Source organism: Archocentrus centrarchus, chromosome 14 (assembly GCF_007364275.1).
Source record: "Archocentrus centrarchus isolate MPI-CPG fArcCen1 chromosome 14, fArcCen1, whole genome shotgun sequence".
Lineage (NCBI taxonomy): Eukaryota > Metazoa > Chordata > Actinopteri > Cichliformes > Cichlidae > Archocentrus > Archocentrus centrarchus.
In genome coordinates, this window is record NC_044359.1 from 24,418,826 (window position 1) to 24,442,051 (window position 23,226).

At 41.7% G+C, this 23,226-nt stretch overlaps 1 protein-coding gene across 1 annotated transcript in view; it reads left to right on the forward strand.

Moving 5' to 3' along the window:
* The window catches only part of dchs1b (dachsous cadherin-related 1b), an 85,633-nt gene that overhangs the window by 53,821 nt on the left and 8,586 nt on the right, over positions 1-23,226 (forward strand). Inside the window, exons 5-17 of the mRNA XM_030746793.1 lie at positions 7,858-8,046; positions 10,790-11,021; positions 11,111-11,347; positions 12,139-13,197; positions 13,417-13,604; positions 13,810-13,906; positions 14,011-14,168; positions 16,635-17,075; positions 17,360-17,655; positions 17,744-17,859; positions 21,127-21,366; positions 22,383-22,508; positions 22,624-22,833. Of these exons, the coding sequence (XP_030602653.1) occupies positions 7,858-8,046; positions 10,790-11,021; positions 11,111-11,347; positions 12,139-13,197; positions 13,417-13,604; positions 13,810-13,906; positions 14,011-14,168; positions 16,635-17,075; positions 17,360-17,655; positions 17,744-17,859; positions 21,127-21,366; positions 22,383-22,508; positions 22,624-22,833 (3,589 nt within the window). The remainder of the gene's footprint in view (positions 1-7,857; positions 8,047-10,789; positions 11,022-11,110; positions 11,348-12,138; positions 13,198-13,416; positions 13,605-13,809; positions 13,907-14,010; positions 14,169-16,634; positions 17,076-17,359; positions 17,656-17,743; positions 17,860-21,126; positions 21,367-22,382; positions 22,509-22,623; positions 22,834-23,226) is intronic.

Sequence of the window (23,226 nt, forward strand, 5' to 3'; positions counted from 1 at the left end):
GTTTAGCACTGTTACCTCACAGCTAGAAGGTCTGGGTTCGAATCCAATTTGGCCCGAGCCTTTCTGTGTAGTTTGCATGTTCTCCCCATGTTTGCGTGGGTTTCCTCTGGGTACTCGAGTTTGCTCCCACAGTCTGAAGACAGGCAGTTACTGGGGTTAGGTTAATTGGTGATTCTAAATTGCCCATAGGTGTGAATGGTTGTCTGTCTCTCTGTGTTAGCCCTGTGACAGGCTGGTGACCTGTACAGGGTGTACCCATCCTCACACCCTATGACGGCAACCCTGGACAGGATTGGATGGATGGATGGATGTTTTATAAATCTTTGTCATAAATTGTTTCAAAATCAAGGATTCTCTGTCATATAAAACCGCATATTCATTGGCTAATGATTTGTCAATCACAGGTTGTTAGCCTCCTCATCAGACCTGTGCAACCAAGATGGCAATGGAAGCACTCATCTTGAGGCTTAAAAACAGGACTTCATAACCAGTGGCTGAGGTCATGGTAGCTATGTCCATCTTTTATACTTTCCATGGTACCATGGTGACATCCCTGCAACCTAATTTAAAGTATTTTTTCCTCTAGATGCTCACACAACATTCCTCCTTTGATCTTAATACCTGAACTTGATCCCTCATTAGCTTCCTTGTTAGCAGTTAGCCACAATAAAATGCCTGGTATGCAGGTTTGTTGCTAGCAGCTGCTGCACCAGTCAGTCAGTTCACTGAGGCCTGAGATGGGGGTTTAAATAGCTATAAATATTTAACAATAAGTAAAAAATAGGTCTGATAAAGCCAGCTGTCAGTCAGAGCCCAGAGAATTCACTTTGAAAAGTGGGGACAGGGAGACACAGACACACATACGCAATGCACATAAAATTGCACAAGAGTAGCCAGATTGCAGGGCTTTGCACAAGATAGGATCGCTACCATCTAAATCTCCTGCGTCTCTTATCACTCCACGGAATCCAGTAAAGTGATGTCATCCCACATTGTGCTCCACTATTGCTGTCCATCCCTGTAAACGCCGTTTTATCTCCCGCTGACCTCACTTTTAACCTCTCTCTTCCTGTTTTCAGAAAAGAGTTGGTTGGTTGGTGTTGAAAAAGTAGTCCACAAACTGTTTGTTGATTATATGTTTAATCTTAATTCAGATTTGATGGACTTTTTTTTTTTTTTAACTGATGTGTAATGTTATTCCTGTAAAGCCAAATGGCCGCTCATATCACCGTTGTGTTGTTTTGAAGTGCTGAAGCAAGCTGTTATCATTCATACTAACAGATTCCTCCTATGGCCCATCTGCTGCTAAGCTTTAAATATGAGCAGGGAGTGACAGCATGTTGGTAAACCAATGTGGGTAAACCATTTCTGGTGTCCTTTAACATGAGATGCAGCCCAAAGATAAACTTCCTAACAAACACCACATGTTTGCATGTTAAACTCCACGGGCTAAAGCTCTACCTACGATATACTTCACTGTAAAGCTTTGAGTGTGGAACATCTTACAAATGTGCCTCGCTGTGTGCGTGTATACAAGTATGTATGCACATTTGTGGAAGACAGAGGAAAAACAGAGTTTTTGGTGACCATCGCCCCTTATTATGTTCATTAATAGCAATAGCATTCTTTCTTCCAAATATAGAAATCAATCTCTCTCTCTTGCTCGGTCTCTTTCACCTCCCTCCCCTTCCCTTTCTTTCAGAGGTTTGATGTTCCTAATCATTTCCAGCCGTGAACTCCACATGAAAGACAACAAGCACTTGCCGTAATAGGGTGCTGAAAGAACGAGTGAGAGAGAGAGAGAGAGGGAGAGAGAGAGAGAGGGCAGGAAAGAGGTGAGACAGTAAAAAAAGAAAAGGAAAGGTCAAGGGAGGAATAGAGATTGAATGAGAAGGGAGATGAGGCCTCAGTCCTCCTCGTTCCCATTTCAAGGTCTCATGTTATCATTAGCCCTGCCTTTTGTTCTTCTGCCAGAATATTTCCCCTCCTTCATTCCCTCTCCCACCTTCCCCTCCCTGCTCTCCTTCCCTCCCATATATCTTAATTGTACCCATAGTGCCTCAGCTCATTGGCAACAGTGAGTTGAGTCAGAGATTGATTCTGAGACTTGAGAATGCCTAATATGAGGAATGCAGCTCACTAGAGAGCGAAAGAATGTACGAGTGGAAAAAAGAGCAACAAAAGTTAAATGAATGCTTTCTCTCCATCTGACACTGTGTAACCTTTAAATAACTTTTAAATCAAACAACTTTAGCGTATGTGCAATTATCCAACAACTCTGCTCACGAGCGCCAGATCCAGTATGCTCTTTTATGGTCACTGCTGTTCATGTAAAGAAGAATTTCACTTCATTAAGCGTGGGTATAATTTTAGAGGAGACCATAAAGTGACTATAATACGCTCACGCTCATTAAGTTAATTTTGCGATCTGGGAATGCAGTGACATCCCTAAAATAGGGAAAGAAGCTAGCATGTCATGGTAAACAGTCAACCAATTTAAAAAAAATAATGAATTTATGAAATTGCCAAAGTAGAACAAAAATGAAGGTTAGAAAAAGAAATCAACAAAAGTAGTCAGTGAATAAGTAAACAGGACTAAATGCCACAGTACAGTGGCCAACAGAGATGGTGGCCAAAGCTAATAAGTTAAACCTTAGTGAAAACATTTGCATTAATATTAGGCTTCTTCTTGGCCTGTTTGACTCAAGCAATGACGATGGCTTTATAAACATTCGGACCTGGCACCAGTCAAAAGGAAGAAAAGTAGATTAGATTGGGGCAACTCTGTGTTTTACAGGTTTTTAGTATCAAAGCCTATAGAAGCTCTCATGAGAAGCTGTAAAAGAACCTGAGCTGCAGCAGAACCGCAGCTGTGTCCGAGAAGCTGCGCGCAAGCTCCCTCTGACACTAGCTGATGTTTTACAGAGACAAACTGCAGAGAGCAGCAGGATCTATCTGGACCTGCGCCCACATCTGGAGAAGATGAAAATAGATGGGTGGAAAAGTGAGCAAAAAAAAAAAAAAAAAAGACCATGGCGAAAGGGATAAAGTCGTGAGTATAATGAAGTAAGGTCATAAAATAAGGTGAAAAGATGAAAAGCATGATCTAGTACAGAAGTAAGTGCATATAAAACTTGGAACGGGTCAGCTGATGTAATGCTTGTATCTCTTGATGTGTGAAAAAGTGTGGGCGATTCAAAAGGAAAAGGTTTCGACTCACCAGTATCATTAAACATTACCTGGTAACTGACACCACACTCCAGACAGGAGACCGCTCCTTCTCTGCATCATGAAATAAGACTTGACACGTGACACGTACTGAATGGCAGAGGGGAGAGTGTGGGGGTGTGTACCTGACATCTGAGGGGGCCCTTGGTGAGACATCCACTCTTTCTCAAAGAGACTGAGAGTGCCAGCAGGAGCATAAAAGTAAAGCGAAGTGGAAAAGGTAGAAAGACAGGGGACACTTAAAAAGGGAACAGTTGTGAAGAAGAGTGAGGGAAATGAATGATGAGGTCTGGCTCTTTGCTAATGCTCTGGTGAGTGATCGCTCTTCTACTGTCCCAGCCAAGGATGAATGGCTCTCCATGGACAAAAAGCTCCCAGCCTCAGTCCTGGGTGAATCTGATACTCGGCACACTCTTTGCAACTGTTTTTCACATCGTCCTCGGCAGGTTGACTTTTTCTTTGAGAGACTTCAGCGATGTCTTTTAACAGATATATAGTCAGTCAATGCACTACACCATAGGCGAATCAAAACTGTGTTTTCATGTGTAACAATATTTCATGCATTTCAAATTCAGATGCTAAAGCGGAGCATTGTTTTTCTTTAAAGCCATTTTTCTTTTGTTTGTTTCAGCAATTTTCTTTTCTACTGCTAAATGTTCTGATAGACTTTTTTAGTGCATATCTTCATATCCAAAAAAGAAGCTGTACATCTGGAATCTCAGATAATGCATATTAGAAAGGATTCTGGACTTTATATACATGATCTGAAGGTTAGTTGTAACAAAATGCAGGCAACATTTTTTTAACATTCTTGGCCTGCATGTTTTACTCAGTAGATATGACGTTCCTTGTACTAATAGTTGATTTTTGTTATCTTAACCGGCTCTTATCAGTAAATTCCTGACTTATTTTTCTAATCTTTTCTCTGAAAACTAATGCATTTCCATACGTCAGGTGTGATATCAGAGTTCCCAAAGAAAGTAACCACATTAGTGGTTTTGCAAGATTTAGCCCATTAACTGCAAATTGTGTATACTTAGCATTACTGCCAAAGTGAACCACAGTTCAGGCATTTACCACCTTCCAGGCAGCCATTAGTTTCTCTTTGCTCCAAAAAATAAAAAAAATGAACTTTCAAAACTGCTATTATTGTCCTGTAATATAATATAGAGCACCATAGCATATATTTGTTTCTTAATTGAGTGTCTGGCTGTAGAGCGTCACACAAAAAAGGAAACAAATCTGGACTTTCCATTTACAAATCAGGAGTTCTTGACCACCCTGCCTGTAAATATACACAAACCCACGGAGAGACTGAGATGTCGAAAGGTACGGGCTGATGTCTGTTTTTGTGTTATCTTGTACGTGTGTGTTTACCTCCAGGACGTACAATAAGGAATAGTTAAACATAGCCGAGGCATGCCTGTTCATGGAGCTCAGAGCAGGCTCCCTTGCTGGAGCGATTCCTCCCTGGCGGACGCCCATGTCTGGCCCACCAGACCCCTTGATTTATGAAGACATGTCGAGTATGCGTGTTTACAAGATTACCATTTTGGCTTTAAAACCGTGCTACTTTTTGCAAGTTGAGATAAGAGCTGTAGGTTACAGCAACAAATTGGAGAGGGAATTTTTAATATTTTATGTCATCCATCCTGCCGGCCTGTGTAGTCTAAACTAAATGCTGGTGCCATGCTGTCAGATGGATTGACACAGGAAAAATGACTGATGATAGAGATGACCCTGCTCCTGTTGATTTTATGCTACACATCTCAAAATGTGGTGCTTTAACAATATTCTCATGTACTCCAGCCTTGAAGTTTTAGCTCTGCATTTTTTTTTAACTCCTTTGCTTTGGCATTTGAACAACACAGCCACAGTACTGTATACAGTTTGTAACAGCATAAAAGCACACATCATCTCGTCTTTGTTTTATGGCTCCCACGGTTTACATGAAAGTGAGCTTTTGAGCTATTTTCTCCTACAACCTTGTATTTGTCTCGCATATTTTTCCAGCGTGAAGAATCCATACCATACTGCTTGGGTTTTAAAATTTTAGTGTGTGGAGAGTCAATATCCTGCTCTTCTTCGTGTTCCCAGCCTCCCTGTGCACAAGGTCTTTTCCAGTCCAAGTCTTAAAAAACAAAAAACACAAGTGCTTTCAATATTGTAACGCTTGGATTTCATTTAATCCTAGCAAATTTAATTACACCTCTGTTGCGTTGTGGAACACCCTCTGCCTTGTTTTTATGGATGCATACCTTTTGGAGTAAAAATAGAGGTGACGATGCCGTCACCCTATATCCGAGTGGGCGGTCATGGGTGTTCAAATCCCTTTAATTATATTTAGTGAAAAGGATGGGGTCATCATATATGTAAGCATGTGTACAATGGTCCAGTTATCGAGCCCACAGGTGGCTAATCCATCATCATAGACAGCCAGGAAGATATGATGAACATTCAGACATGAACCAAGATCCCGAAGATAGCATTAGTCTCAACACTGTACTCTATAGGAAGTCCCAGCAATGATCTAAATCCCCCAGGTGTAAACACTGTCCAGAGAAAGAGGTGCAGCATGGCCTCTCAAAACCACAACTGTCTAGCCACGGTAATGCAGCAAGGAAAAACCGTAAAGGAGCTCTACTAAAATTACCATGTTTTAATTTCCTATAGGAGCAACAGTATGAGTCAAGGTGGTAGTGTTTCTGTTCATCTGTAGCTAATAGGTAAGTGTAATGATGAAGACATGTGTTGGTGGGACGGAAAGAAGACGAGCCGGATGTCTGCTATGGTGGTCCTGTCCTCTGTGGGGTTCCGGGCCAGAGCCAGTCCAAATGCAGGATTCAGATGTGTGACAAAATCATTAAACAACAAGCACAGACATGAGGAATATGTCGTTTAGTTCCATCTTTTTCAGTTTTGAATTACTTTTGAGAAGCCAGCTTGGAGGAACAACACTGAGGTGTGCTCACCTGAAGATTTACAGTATAGAGGACTCCAATATGTATACAGGAGACTGTATATACTGTATGTTAAAATACATAATTATGTTACTAGAAAATGCTAAATAGGAATAAGAAAACAAAATTGTATTGATCACGTGTGATAATATTTTTATTTTCTGCTTGTAGTCGTCGTGTAGTCTGACTTCTGGATTTGCTTGCATCTGTGTGGAGAGCAAAGGAAGGATCGCGTCTGCCATAATTACATATTGAAATCATCACCTGTCATCTGACCATGATTTAGCCTTTTCTTTTAGCTTTTTACAATTTGTCCTCACCTGTAAATAATGACTAGAACAGGATCATCTGCTGGTTACACTGAGTCCTGTTTGATCTGTTAGGTGTTTGTTTGGGCTGTGACTTCCCAAATGTTTTCTTTAAAAATTACCGCATATTTCTTTTCTTTTTTTAAAAAAATATAAACATTTCTAACTTAAATCTCATATTATGACATTCTCTAAATCTGACAATAAAAACTGAGTTTTTATGCTACTGTCATTTAGACAAGCATCCTTTTTTGGACAAAAAAATGTAACTATATTTACATCAAAACCCAAAGCAAAGATTTCAGATGTTGTATGTTACTGTTGTTGATTTACTGTAAGAGAAGTGATTGTATTACTTAGAGGGAGTGATGTCACGAGGCCTCCTGGATCCTGGCCCGCCTTCAAGGCTCGGACATCTGAGCAGGAATGTTACTTTTAACAAGCACCATAAATGCCACCAAACAAAGTTATGGAGCCGTGCAAAACTTCAGTCAGAGGCAGCACCCCAGAGGACACGGGCCGTTTCCTTTTTGTGTTTTGCAAGGAAATCTTTGCGGTATTATAAATGTTTTAACAGAATTTGTCAGCACATACAACTTAATGTATATTTATGTGGTGGGTGATTTTCAGTTTGTCTGGTAGAAAAAGGATGTTAAGTAAATAAGACCAAGTGGGTCTGAGGTTGGGTCAGGACAGTCATTTGCAGAAGAAAGAAATTTAGTATGGATCAAATTCTGAAGTGCGTATTTAAGTGGCTCCCCGGTCATTGTGTGTATGTGTGTGTGTGTGTGTGTGTGTGTGTGTGTGTGTGTGTGTGTGTGTGTGTGTGTGTGTGTGTGTGTGTGTGTGTTAATAATAGTTAAATGTGATATGAAAGCCATTTGCCACTTGACCTTTTGCCATCCATTAGTGCCTTGCTGGTCTCCATAAACATCCACATACTCTTCTTGCTCTTCTCACTTTTCACCCTCTATATCCATGGTTTCTTTTGCCAGCTTTTCAAACACACCATTGGGGAGATCTCTTTTTTTTTTTTTACATACCACATATCTGTGGTATATAAAAAAGGATTGCTCTCACAGATGCTCGTTTTTATAGTAGTCTGGAAATCATAAGTATTGCTATGGTGTGTGATATTTGGACAAGAGCAGATCTGTGGGCCTGTGAGGTGACTCTGTTATGGGACATTATTGTGATAACATAAAGGCCCTTAGCTCATATATAATAATCATGACACATGTATGATTTATTTCATACAGATTGTGTGACCTGCTGGATGTGATGATGGGACGATGCTTATGTGTCTCTGGCTAGTTGGCACCAGTGTGCATCTGTCTTACCTCATGTCTTTTTTCCCTCAGGTGTCGGCCACAGATGAGGACCGTGGCTCTTTTGGTGCTATAAGCTACACCCTGGGTTCAAGCTCTGGAAGCATATTACCAACCCAGTTTACCATAGACAAGGAGACTGGCCAGCTTTGCACCAGCACAGCTCTGGACAGGGATGAGGGACTGGACAAGTTTGACCTCACTGTCACAGCAACCGATGGAGTAAGTAACTACAGATAGTTGTTGTAATCTCTGTAAATGATATATTTTACCACAATACTCCTCAAAGCATTAGACTGATATTTGGGAAATATGCTTAATTTCTTACAAAGAGTTAGGAGACAGGATTGAAGCCCTTCTGTATGATAACTGCAAAGCACAAAGCACCAGCAACTGACTACCAACTTAGCTCAGCATAAAGACTGATAATATAGGAAAATAGCACCATCCTGTAAAACTACAGTATGTAATTCTTGTATTTGGATATACTACAGTTTTTCTCACTTGCTTTAATGCAGTTCTCACATGAGGAATGTCTTTCTCAGCACCTTTAATGCAGTTTTCAAAACAGCCTACATTACCCTTTCTGAGGCTGTCCTCCTTTAAAAAATGGCCTCATAGGTTGGTTGTGCATGCACATTTTACAACAATACCTACGTTCTAAGGTTAAACGATCTTTGGTGGTTGTCCACGAAAGGACGGGTGAATAACCTTTTCAGTTTTTGCCAGCAAATTTCAAGGAAAGACACAAATATGGATTTTCTCAGATTTCTGAAAAGTCTGTGGGGACTAAATGGACCGGCTCTTATGTTTTCTACTCTACTTTGAGCGCTCAAAGCGCTTTATACTAATACAATATTAGGCAGGTGGTCATAATGTTATGCTTGACTGGTGTATATGTATTGTGACTTTATTGTACTATACAGTTGTTGGTGCTATGTTATATTTTCTTTGTCTGTTTTCTGATGCATACATTATCAAGATTATTGTCAACAAAATATAAAATTTACTAGACAGCAGTGAGACCTGCAGTGTTGTATGGTTTGGATAGGGTGACACTCAGAAATGAGTATATGAGAGGGACAGCTCAGGTTGAATGGTTTGGAAACAAAGTTAGGGAGGCAAGACTGAGACGGTTTGGACATGTGCAGAGGAGGCATAGTGGATATACTGGGAAAAAGGGAGTTGAATAAAGAGCTGCCAGCCAGGAGGAAAAGAGGAAGATCAAGAGAAGAATCATGGATGTAGTGAAGGAGGGTGTGACAGAGGAGGATGCTAAGGATAGGGTGAGATGGAGGCATCTGCTGTGGTGACCCCTAAGGGAAGCAGCTGAAAAAAAAAGAAGTCTGTGTTTTGAGAACTGCATTAAGAGAGGTGAGAATGACGGTCCTGACGTGAGAATTACTGTGTGAGAAAAACTTTGTGACATCTAATGTGTTAATTACTGAGCTCAGAGAAGGTAAATTGAGCTTTCTATGTTCTGAGCTAAGTTAACCAGCAACAATTATATACAGGGCATTTTAGCTGACTTTTTAAATCAAAGTAAATACAAAATAAATGTTGAAATATTCCCTAATGCTTTGCATATTTTTGCAGTCAAAACTCAATTATTTGTAACTGAAATAAACTTCTGAAGGAGATCAAAACGTCTACGGCTTAGACTTAAACTAAAGCCACAGCATTAGTTCTGTAGCTGGATGAGGGATATTTCAGCTAATTGATGTTGCTTCATCACAAAACACGTTGCCTACTGTATATGAAATATTCCTTCTGATCAAACTGTAATGGTGAAGACTAGAGCGGCACTTGAATAAAGCTGATCAAAATGACAGGACATATTAAATGAAGACACTAACATGTTCCTCAGCAGCTGGGCAAAACAATCGGAGGAAAAGCAGAGAGGGACAAGGGTAAACTATCAGTTATTCCAAAGGATGAACTTAAATAGGAATGGAAACTTTAAATAAGATGCAATAAAGCATTCAGTCTCTTGTGTATTGCTGGCTTACATGAAGTAATAAAAATGAAGCAATTGTTGTAAATATATTATTATTAGTCACAGGAGCTGTGTCGTGTTACCTGCACATTTCCAGCTCTATCCAGCTGGTGTGTGCTCCCTTTGTCTCAGCTACCGCTGTTTTTAATGGTCTTGAGTGCAGACTCTTTACTCGTTGACTAATGCATATAATGGTTATGGACATAAAACTGTTCTTACAGTTTAATAACTTAAAAGTCCTGCATTGTCACTTTTCACAAGGAGATAATGCACAAAGTGAATTTGGTTTTCTTTGATATACTGTTCTGGAATGGATGTCAGATGTGGTTCAACTTAAACAGCTGTGCTTATAGTTTAGCATCCATTTAACTGTCAATAGCAAAGCTCTATTACATCATAAGAGTCGTGGTTTCTGCTATAGACTCCATATAAAACATGGATGTAGCCACTGTGACATCACCAACTGGTGTGTGGATTAATGTTTTGAAGGGTTTGTTGCTAGATTGGATCAGCTGTAGGGAAACTATTCTACTGTGAATTTTTAGTTGCATTTTTAATGGTTTCATTAAGTGCTTTGCTGCTGATAGACTAAATAACTTTCAACAAACGCTTAACTGAAACCACAGTCGGTTTCAGCACTTCCTGAAAGGAGTGTTTTGAAATATGAAAGACCAGAAAATAGTCTCAAAGTTACGCCATCACTGTGTTTGTTTTTTTCCAATGTTAATTGTGAACATTTTGAGCTTTGGTCTGTTGGTAGCAGCAAAGGAGTTTGAAAAAGCAGAATACACACTACAATACAGCATTGCTCCGGCTGATCCAGTCTACCAGTATCCTTTAATTTTTTTGGAAAGTTTCTTCCCCGTGCCTCCTCATTTAAAAAGGTTTAGCCTGTTGATAGTTTAGGTTTTTCTGTATTCAAATAAACTAGGCCTACATCAAACAATTTTTTTAATATTTCCTTTACAGGGTGGTCTAAGCTCAGTAGCCCGTGTGAGAGTCTCGGTGGTGGACATCAATGACAACCGTCCCACCTTCTATCCAGTCCTGTACACAGTCAGTCTCAGTACCCACAGTGCCCCAGGAACATCTGTTGTCAAGGTAACAGCCAATGACCCTGATGTAGGAGAAAATGGGAGAGTAACATACCGCACTGTACCTGGAGGAGGCTCCTCTTTCTTTACCCTTAACAAGGACACAGGTGTGTAGTGGGCTACTATGGCATAGGGGACACAATTGTGTATGTTTGCTATGACTTTATGCCATATCCTTTTTTTCCCCCCATTGCAGGTGTGATCTCTCTTTCTCGCTCACTCCATGGCAAAGCCAACACGGTTATCTCCATGGTCATATCGGCCGAGGATGGCGGCGGTCTTACAGCACCGGTAAATGCCAGAGTGAACGTGAGCGTGGTGGGAGGCGCAGTGGCATCTCCGGTGTTTGAGCAGGCGCAGTATTTCTTTACTGTGTTGGAGGATGTTCTCAGGGGGACGGCAGTGGGAGCGGTCCGTGCTTCTACCAAGACAGGTGAGGGCCTTTGTACTCTCACGCTAATGTGCTCTTTATTGTATCCGTGTGTCTGTTCTAACTTTGGTCATTTCAGGCTTGCTTTTAAAACTTAGATACCTCACCAGAGAGAACCAGTTCTTACTTCTAACTTAACCTTTTCCATCTTTCTGACAAGTACCAGGACAGAAATGCACTAATGGGCTGGCGAGTGCACAATGCCTTATCGCTCACTCCAGTAGTTGTAGAAATAACCAAGCAACAACCATATACACTCCATTAAGAAATCACATCCATCACACGGCACAGGCTTTATTTTCGTGCAGCCCTACTCCTACTCATAGTTTCTCTCACTGTTAATGATGGATTTAGATCGGGATGTAATTTTGAGTCAAAATATCAGTGGTGTAGTGGACAGATGGTTGCGGTAGTATACAAGGCTCTCAGTGTATCGGGACCCTCATGCACTTTGAGTTAATCCAGCCATTTATTGACACTTGGATTAGATTTCAGCTGAGTAAACACACCACATCGGTGTCTCCTAAAGCTGTCTATGGATCTGCTGTCTGATTTCTTTTTTTACATGTTCGGGTTTTTATGTGTTGGGCTTCTTGGTTTTCATGTTATTATTTTTTGGTAAATACAGAATATTTCAACCTCTAAGTTGTTTTCTGTTTCAGTTTATTTTAATTTGAAAATCAAGCATTTTGAAGATGTTTTCCTCATGGAAATTGTGCCATGATTTTATCACTATTTCCTTACTTTTTTTTGCACCAATCCCATGGTCTGGTTTTCCTTCTGTCTTCTATCAGGTGCCTCTAGGGATATTTTCTACACTATTTCATCTGGAGACCCTGATGGTCACTTTACAGTGGACAGTGCCTCTGGTACCATTCGCACAGCCCTTCCTCTGGACCATGAGACCTGCCCCAGTCTTGACCTAGAGATCCAGGCACGATCTGGCTCTCCTCCCGCATATGGAACCAGCCGGGTACACATAACTATTGCAGACATCAATGACAATGCCCCTACCTTCCTCCCCTCCTCATCAGAGTCCCTCCTTTTACCTGAGATCACCAAAATGGGGACGGTTATCTACCGTATTCAGGCCACCGACAAAGACTCCGGTCATAATGGTCAGCTCAGCTTCGATCTCGTCTCTGCTGGGGCTGCAGGCAGCAGTGGCCAGAGGACATTTGGTGTTGACAGGGGCAGTGGGGAGGTACGTCTGATTGGCAGTCTGTCATATGAAAGTGTCCCTCGCTATGACCTGCAGGTGGTTGCCAAGGATGGTGGAGCACCTCAGCTTAGCTCCACCTTCACACTTGTGGTCCACATCCAAGCACAAGACGCACAAGGCCCAAACTTTGATACCCTCACCTACCGCGTGGAGCTACGGGAAAACACACCACTAAACACACGTTTCCTTCAGGTTCGAGCGCTCAACAGGGAGGCTTCTGGAAATGGGGGAAGCTCCTCCTCCTCATCTTCCTCCTCTATTTCCTACCGCCTCAGGCCTGATGGTGATGCTGCCGGTTTTGGCATCATGCCAGATAGTGGTTGGTTGTTTGTTCGGAGCTCTTTAGACCGGGAAGTCAAAGACATGTTCCTGTTGACTGTTCTTGCCACCTCGGGGCCAGGAGGTGCAGGGAGAACTGGCAGTGCAACTGTCAGGGTAACAGTGACAGATGAGAATGACAACTCCCCACGACTGAGCCAGGAAAGGGTGTTTCTGGCTGTCAGAGAAAACGTCCTTGCAGGAACAGGCTTTGGCAGGGTGTCCGCAACAGACAGAGATGCAGGATTAAATGCTCGACTCACCTACAGGCTGCTGCACGCAGACAGGCATTTTCAGATCAACTCACAAACAGGTAATGATAAACATTATAACCATAACACAAGTAGGAGTAATGGTAAATGCAGAGCAGCTTATTTTAACTGTGCTGCACGGCATGAAATGTAGTTACTTCATAAGCACTGATAATACCAGCATAATTTCCCTCGAGGAATTGATGATTTGCTCGTGCTCAATTAAATTAAATTACTTGGTAATTACTCACCAGCTTCCCTTGTGTTCCTTTTTGCTTTAGGTGAGATTAGTACTCGCGTTGCCCTGGACAGAGAGCAACAGTCCAGCTATCAGCTTATTGTGGTCGTGCAGGATGGGGGTACGCCCCCTCGCAGTGCCACTGGGACCGCTCATATCACTGTGCTGGACGAAAATGACCACGCCCCCAATTTCATAAATGCCAGGCCCGACAGGGAGCTGGTACTTCAGGTGAGAAGGAAGGGAGGTTAGATATATTATATAGCCATGAATATAATTTTCCTCTGTGCACACTGGAGTTTTATTAGTGGGGTGTGATATTAGCCCATAGAGAGGTGCTATCCTACCAAGCTATACTAAAAGTGAGGATTTCATGAGACAGCAGTAAAACGTTTAAGTGTCTTCATTCCCAGTGAGTAACAATACTTCATTGTAGGTGACTGAGGGGCTTTCATCTGGAACAGTCATAGGGACAGTGGCAGCTAAAGATCCAGACGAGGGAGAGAATGGCACCATATACTACTCTTTATCAGGTGAGCCTCATAATTCATCTTTGAGCCACAAATTTACAGATTTTTCCACCTGCCATAGCATTCACATAACCATACACTGATAATGTTTGTTTCATTTACGTCAGGCTCCAGAGCAGAGCGTTTCTCCATCAATCCAACCACTGGTGAGCTTAGAACCGCTTCCCCTCTGAGATCGGCAGAGCGAGCCGAGTATGCCTTCACTGTGACTGCTGCTGACCACGGCACACCAACCCTCAGCTCCACCTGCCAGCTACGGATACAAGTAAACACAATCTGTCCATTTTCATATCCTCATCCAGCCGCCTCACACTTTCATATGTGCTGAATTTCCAAAACATTCTGTGGCACCTAGTGACTGGACACAAAGTCTGGTGACCGAGCCTAAACATCTGCACTTCACTTCAGTCCTTCTGCATTTTTTTCTGTAACACAAGCTGTAATTTCCTCAATCTGAGGAAAACAGTGAGCAGTTTGACTGTCAAAGGAATTTGAAAAAGACGTAAATATGAGAAAGAGAGAGAAACTGAACGTGTGCCTTTATAAACAAAGAGCTCTATCCAATCTAGTGGGTGTTTCCTGATTCAAAAGGTTAGAGAGGTAACCAAAACCCGTGGTGAGAAACACTGAGCTGTGGACTGAGCTAATGCTCTGAACTTTCTGCAGCAGGGTCAGTCCTCCATATCAACATACAATATCAGGAATTTAACAGCGGTGGGAAAAAAAAAAAGGTTGGAGTTCAGTGTTTTTGTGTGATGTGATTTCGGAAAGGAAAAGGATGCTAATTACAGTGGGAGCGCTTGCCTTAGATTTCGCCTGTGCGCTGTTTGTGCGGCTCTGAGATTAGACAGAGGGGAAACAGGCACCTTGGAATCAAATGCTCCCAGATGAGATTTGATGAAAGCCAGCTGCATCAAATCACATGGAGAGAAAGGGAATACACCGCTGTACAGTAGCAGGCAGTGATACATGCACGCAGAGAGACACGCTCACTGTAATGACACATTCAAACACTTGCATGAGGTAACGTTTCCAGTTAATGATTTTGAGATAACGTTTCACTTAGCTGTGCGTAAAATCAGACGGATACCGTTGTACACCACGTGTACTACAGTACACATGATAGTTAGCTCGCAAAGAGAAAAGGCAAATGAGGCGAAAAAGTATAAGTAGTGCAGTGCAGCACATTTGTTAGTGCTGCCAGCTCATTAAATTATGTGATTTGAGGAAATGCATTTGAACAAATTGCTTAAAAAACAGGCTTTCACCAGCTGTAGTCACCCATTTGGAGCTTGAGCCCAGAACACAAAATTACAAGTTCAGTGCAATCAGTTATTGTTTGCTCCCGCAATACAGTGAAGCACAGAGGATAAACTGCAACATCATTTTATTTTCTGCTTTCTTGAATAAAAAATGGTCAAAATTGGTCAGGTAGTCCTAGGTCAGGGATCCTCAAATCCAGGCCTCGAGGTCCGGTGTCCTGCAGGTTTTAGATGTGTCCCTGAGTCAAATATAGAAGTCATTAGCAGGACTCTGGAGAACTTGTCTGCATACTGAGGAGGTAATTCAGCCATTTGACTCAGGTGTGTTGGATCAGGGACATTTCACCTCTCATCTGAGAGGATTCCTCAGCTCTAAAAACTGATGGAGAGTCCCAGGTATTTAACCCCACTGGAGCTGTTCCCATGGAGTAGGTCCAGAGAGAGAGTTGTTACCCCATCTGCCCCAATCATGTTAGTAATTAAGGGTCACATCACATGAACCAAGGTGTGAATCCTTTGTGAGACACTGCCCCACCATGTCATTGTGTGGGTTATGAAGGTCATGTGGGTCGAGGTGTGAGTGAGCAGGTGTTGAAACACCTGAGAAATCAGGTAGTAACAAATGGGCCTCGATGACGTGTTGTTTGCAGGCTGCTTCAACTGCAAATATTTGTGATGAGAGGCTTGATCCTAACCACATCACGCCCCTCCTCTTTTAGTTTTAGTAATAGTAAAGGCCCCAGAAATAGATTGCTACAGATATTGAGAACAAAAACAAAAGTATGTGTAGGTGTGTCTGCGTGTGTACTACTTGATGATGGAACCAGAAAACTTGCTTATATTTCCTTAGAGCTCTTTGATCTGTCCCAGAACAGCGTTGAACCCTGAGGCGGTTCACAGTGTCAAAGCCCCTCTGGCTCGTATTTGTTTCCCATTAGACCAGACTGTAGCATATGTGGAGGTTGCTTATTGCTCTGAATTATTTGAACTGGAACACTTACAGTTTTCCCTGCTATCACACCCTTCATTATTTTGTCACAGGTCACAAAGCCTGACTCTCAAGTTGAAGCCAGAATGCTGCAGTGTCAAGATATTTACTGGAAGGATTACACATAATGCCTTCACGCACAGTGAGAGTGCCTGTGAAGGTTATTATAGTATTAACAACAAAACAGAAACAGACTAGAGCCCAAGGCTATGCTTAGGGATGGGTTGGGGTGAGCGCCATATAGATGCATTGTCTGCAGAATATCAAAAGAAATCAGATGCTTTAATATACGTATAAAGTGAAGCAAATGCCTTGATGCTTTCCTCCTGTTACCGAAAAAGGGTTGTTTCACTCTGTTTTGGGGCAAATCCATGGACGAATAACATTGTAACTGCGATCTTAATCACAGTTATTATTGGAAGGACTTTACAACAAATACTCAGAAAATTGGTCTGTTTGACGCTAGTTTCCTTTTCTTCAGGTTCTCAGCTCCTCCAGGTCCAGCCCCAAGCCCAACGTCCTCTCTATGACCCTGAACACAGTCGAAGGGGCAGTTCCAGGCTCTGTCATTGGTTCAGTCCGTTCACCTGACCAGCATGATTCTGCTGTACTGGAAAGCCAGGTGACCTACCTGGTTGTGGGTGGGACAGACCGGGATGGGACCTTTATGGTGGACCATTTAAAGGGGGATGTGTACGTGGTCCGGGAGCTGGACTATGAGAAGGGCTCGAGATACACACTGGACATCGAGGTGTCTGACTTCTCTCAGGCATTTCCCAGCAGCCACCTGGTGAAACTAGATATCAACGTGCAGGACAGCAATGACCATGCACCCCAGTTCACAGAAGACCCCATTACCATTGTGATCCATGAGAACATCGAGCCAGGGACTTCCATATATACCTTCCAAGCTGTGGATCAGGTGGGAACGGGTGTATGGGGTTTTCATTAAAACACGTTACTGTTGTTATTTTCAGCATTATAATTATAATTTTTTTTGGATTATTATTTCATCCTAAAATATCAGTAAATTGATCTGTTTTTCCCAGAGCCTAACAAAGGTGACATCATCTGAGATATTCAGTTCACAACTATATCAGTTCATTATCAATATTGTTGTAGATACATTTCCTGCAGAAGAAGAAAAGAAGAAGAAGAATATAGCCACTCCCTGTCTAATTTATCTGTTTTCCTTTTTTTTTATAGGATGGCAGCGGGCCCAACAGTGAGCTGCGCTATTCCATCGAGCACTTCTGGCCTGAAACCCCTGACTTCCTGATCCTCGACCCCTCCAGCGGAGTCCTCACCCTGGGGCAGAAGTTAGATCATGAGTCCACATCCTCCCTTTACCTTGTGGTGCGAGCCACAGACCAGGCAGTGGATATCTCTCAGAGACGCTGGAGTTCGGTCACCGCCCGAGTGTTCGTGACAGACGAAAACGACAACGCTCCCGTCTTCAGCTCTCCATCTGCTGTCAGCGTCATGGAGGATCAGCCTGTAGGGTGAGTGCCACGCCACTGTTGTTACCCTTCTTTTGGAATCTTTGAATGCATTTCGGTAAGGACTTTTTGTTTGTGGCTTCGTTGACAGGTTTGTGATTTTGTACGTGATGGCTCGAGATTTAGATGAAGGAGAAAATGGCAGAGTATCATACAGAATCCAGGCAGGCAACAGTGCTGGACGCTTCAGTCTGAACCCTGACACTGGTGAGCTTCTTCTGAGGGTGGGACATACCACTTGAAAATATTGTAATGTCAAATTTATATCTCAATAGATGGACTTTTCTTTAAATATCCAGTGTACACTCTATCAAAGAGTAACTTGAGTTATATACACCACATAGTTTCTTGTGTTTATAATCCTGGTTTAAGTGATTTAACACAGCAGGACTAAGATGTGGCCTTTTTCTTTGGGGTTTAATAATTGATGGAGGCTGCTTGGATGAACAAAACTTTCCAAAAGATCATAATGAGACGCTGAAGTGCTGCTGTGTAATATTTTATTTGAATCATACTTGGTGTCCTTTTCTTGATGGATTTGTTCATGGGAACCATTCTTTATTTGGGCTAGAGATGTGGATCGCACTTGATATTTTCTGTTCATATGTGATCTCTTCATTGTTGGAGCGTGGTGGTGTAGGCGTGCTGAGCTCTTTCTGGGATGAGATTAACAACTATGACAGAGACACTTAATGTAGCCTCCAGATGGAAGAAAGTCTTTACGCCATTACTGTCAAGTGTCTGGCTCCTTAACAGGGAGTGATTTCACTTCTGGTTTGTTTCTCAGGGTGTGTGGTGTTAAGCTTTTGGTTATTAATAGCTGTAATAGCACATTAGTGTGTATTGTGAAGACATATAGGAAAACGACCTGGCTAATATGGTGGTTATCAATAGATTTATTATTGCTTATAAATTAAATATCTGCTCTTCCAGCTTTTTTATTTTACTTTACTTTTATGAACTACACTTTATACGGTTCTCTGTCTCATTGCTTAGGGCGTCATTTAAGTAATATGCTCAAATCCTGGGTATCATTTACTCAGCATGGATTTAATTTTCATTATACAGTACTGGGCAAAAGTCTTGAGCCACCTCTCATTTCTTGATATTATGCTTCCAAGGAGCCAGACTTTCCTGGAAGTTTTTAAAGTGGTCTTGAGCAATAGTTCTCCAGGCTTTCTGAAGGGCTTTCAAAGTTCATGTGTGGCTGCTTTATTTCCCCACTCGTTTTCAGTCCAGTTAATTGTACCTGACTGTTTTCAGAGGAAAGTTTTTTTTTTTGGTTAAGCCACAAAAAAGATTGTAAGTCAATGATAAACCAGTGTTATGTCTACACATAAAGGACAACTTAGTGAAGAACTGATTCTAAATTGTATCCCAAAAACACATCATTTGTTCTTTGTTGTTTCTTTTGTTGACTCTCCAAAAAAGAATTCCAAAGATAACACAATTTGACAGGCGTAACATTGCTGCACCAACAAGGTGATTCCCAAAAAGCTATTAGCCAAAAATCTGGCATTTCTCCTGCTGTGCAGGGACTTCTTAAAAAAAAAATGTGGAAACTGGATGATGACCTAAGTGGCAGGCCTAAAAACTATCAACATTAAGTGAACAGTATCTGAAAGTCATATCTTTAGGAAATAGAAAACAATATGTCAAAATCCTGACACAGGACCTGAGAGAGGCTACTGGCCCTTCAGTTGGTCCATCTACTGAAGGCCAGTGGGTGACAGTGAGTGTCTGCAGCCATCTTAAAAACAGGGTGGAGGCTCTGTCATGGTTTGGGGCTGCATTTCAGCCAATTGTGTTGGAGATTTTGTCAAATAACAATCATTCCAAACACACCACCAAGTGATTTAGGGGAGACAATAACGTGATGGAACAGCTTCTGTAAACAACTAACAGCAAACATATATCTGCAGTATTTTCATGCGATTAGAGCACACATTAACTGCATCTTTCTCTGCCTCACAACACTGAGGAAATCTCTGCTTCTTTCAGTGTCTTTCGGTGCGGTCGTTTGCATATTTCGGTTTTTGCAGCTGTTCCGTCACGTTAATGTCTCCCCTAAATCACTTCCATTGTGCTTTATGAGCTTTTGTTCTGCTTCCTTTGTGTTTTATTCAACTTCCACTGTGTTTTGTGTGCTTTTGCAGTGTTTGTCTGTTTGCTGGTGTTTTCTTAAGTTTGATCTCTCAGGGCCACTGTGATTCAGGCTTTGTTGAAGAGTAAAGGTGGTCATATCAAGCTTGTTAGAGTTGTATTAACAATTTTTGCTTTATATCCTGTATTTCATGCATGCACGTTTCATGAAATCCCTGCACCTATTCCCCATTTTCCTAACAAAAAAAAAAAAAAAGAGGGATGGCTCAAGACTTTTGCACAGTACCGTATCTTGAGTGCGTTTTCCATAATGCACATTTTCTTGTGATTTACTATGGCATTTGATGATAAAGGCTAACACCACCTTTATCATATGGTTGATACTCCATCAGTAAAACAAAGCTGGCTCAAGAGGGTAATGCAATAGTTCACTAGATGGTGTGCATCTGTTTTCTTTTAGCTAAAATGGGCAGCTAGCAAGACCTCACAGAAACATCAGAGCCTCAGCCTCACAAAATATTCAACACAAAATGTATGTTTGGCATGCTGTGAAATTTATAAATTACGCACATCGCTCAGGCCCTGCATGCCAGCTAAACTTGTAGACTTCTGTGAACAGTATATACACACACACACACACACACACACACACACACACACACACACACACACACACACACACACACACACACACACACACACTTTATGTAGCCTCTTACTTCGGCTGGGGTGATGACAGGGCTGTGACATGTTGGTAAGACAGTAACAGTCAGTGTCTGATTCACAGACCCTATATGAACTGGCATGATTTACATAAATGACCCATATACACATATCAGTTAATGGCTTGCAGATTTAAATGGAAACAGATATGGTAGTGTTGCACAAAAAAAGCACAGTAACGTACAGTAAGCCAAGGCCATTGGTTGATTTGGGTTAGCTCAAACAGAAGTGTGTGTTTACCTGTGTGTCTGTTTCACAATGTTTACAGTAATCATACCCGTTAAGTGATAATACATGGATGCACGTTTCAATGCATGTTCAAAGTGCCAGAATTGAATAGCTGGTATGAAGTAGCTGTACTTTCTGGGCTTTCAGTGGAAACTCTCATAAAGCAAAGTTTTAAAGGTTTTTGCTTTTACCATTCCTCCAGGCGTGCAAGGTACAGAAAATCACAGGTACAGAAAATTGCACGTTTGCAAAAATAATCCAAACACACACTTAGGCACAAAAACAGCAAGATACACAGTAAAAGACCAAAAAAAAAAAAAAAAAATCTGTGTCAGAGTGGTTTCAATTTAAGTATTCTTGGGAAAGTTTTAGAAAGTTGTAATGCACTGCTCTCTGATTCTTCTTTTTTTTCTCTCATAGGCTCTCTCTCCATCCTCAAAGCCCTAGATCGGGAAGCGCAAGAAGTCTTCAATCTAACAATTGTAGCAGAAGATCATGGAATACCTCAGCTTTCCACCTCTCAGGTGCTGTGTGTGCAGGTGATTGACGTGAATGATGAAACGCCAGTGTTCCTGCGAGCAGAGTTTGAGGCACAGGTGATGGAAAACCAAGGACCAGGAACCACAGTGTTGACAGTAACAGCCACTGACCGGGACCAAGGTCGGTTTAAATGTTTCATTACAATTTGCAGTTTAGAATAAGCGCAGTCATTGAGCAGAAATGAGCAGGAACAGGGCAGGGAGGATGTGTGGAGAGATGTTTTGTTTGACAAATGAAGAGAGTTGAAGAGACAGCCAAAGGAGTCACTGAGTTGGTGAATCAGTGAAGGAGAGAATCAGCTTAATCTCAGTCATAACTGCTGAGCTGAGAGCTGGAAGTTGAGACGCCCCAGAGCAGAAGAAGTGAGCAAGTTGGTGTGCAAGAGATTCAAATAGGCTAACCGCACCTCAGTCACGTGACTGATGGGTGACATTTATCTCAGCGCTTAACACAGTTTTAACTGCTGTTTCACCAGCAAGTGAAAAGAGAAACTATTTGAATGGGGTAGAGACACAGGAAGAGAGCAGCGGTGATGTGGAGACTAGTAGGAATGTCAGTGAAATTTGGCGACATGTCGCAATGGCAGCTGCAAAAAGCGGGCTGGTATTGATTTTAACTCTCCTAAACTTTGAGATGAGCAAATTGCTTTATATGTTGTAGGGAGTTAAGGTAAAATCAAATGAAACATGTCCCAAAAATGAGTCTTTTCGACCATCACTAATAAACATCTTCTCTTTTAGTCTGGGAAGAGAAAAATTATACAAATTAACACAGTTGTTATTTTTGGCCAAAATGATAATGCCAAGAAAGTCAAGCTACAAAAGCATAAATTGAAGGAGGAAAAGCTTCCAAGTTTCAGAACTGGTTTAATGAGTAAGAAGGAAGAGTTGATCAGCCCCAGAAACCACAGAACTAAACCGCACACAAAAAATGGTTTTGAGAAACCAAATCTTTTTAAATCAATCACATGCAGATGCTAATGAAAATGTGTGGTTACAGTCTTTATCCAGAACCTTACATGTTTACTGCGCCGACACTTGCAGCTGTAATTCCTTGAAATTACAGCCTCATTACATTTAATGTAGCCAAGTTCATTGTGTGCCTTTATTTTATATTCGTGTCCTGTTATTTTCAAGGTTCTAATGGACAAATAACATATGGAGGTGTGTCAGAGGAAGGCTTCATTATCAACCCTGTGACAGGAGCCATCACCACCACAAAGGAACTGGACACCGAGCTGCAGGATCACTACACGCTCACAGGTATTAGAATATACATTCTTCTAGGTAACTCTATATGTTATATGCTTAAACACACACACAATTATTTTAAAAATTTGTAAAGGATCTAACCCTTCACCTCCTTAATCCTTACCAGTGTATGCCAGGGATGGAGGACTGCCTCCTAACTTTGCCAAGGCTGTAGTCCGAGTGGAGGTGCAGGATGTGAATGACAATGCTCCAGCCTTTGCGAAGTCGTGGTATGGACTTGAAGTGCCAGAGAACCAGGCCCCTGTAGAGCTTTGCATCCTCAAGGCCACAGACCCTGACTCGGGTCCTGGTGGAGAGCTGGCCTACAGAATTGGTGGTGAGAAACAGCATTGTGTGTTTAACCCAAGTATTTTATTAGATTTTAAAGAGTGATTTAGGCCACCACAATTGCTGTAATTACTGTTTACTGGGAGAAACATTACATTTTTGTCATTTTTGTTGTGGCCAAGTTTAAATTTAGAGATTTTTATATGTAACTAAAATCGACACCTGGACTGATTTCTGCTGATATTGTACTAACAGGGATGAGAGTTTAATGTTAACTAGAATAGATGGGCTGTATATACATTTTGAACTAATGTAACCTATTGTGTTTTACGAGGCCTCGTTCTCCCCTTTCTCCAATAAAACCTGCAGAGAGTTGCCAAATGTTTGCTCTTGATATAGTCTTATCAACAGCACTGTTCTGCCTCTCTAGAGCAAGAAATTT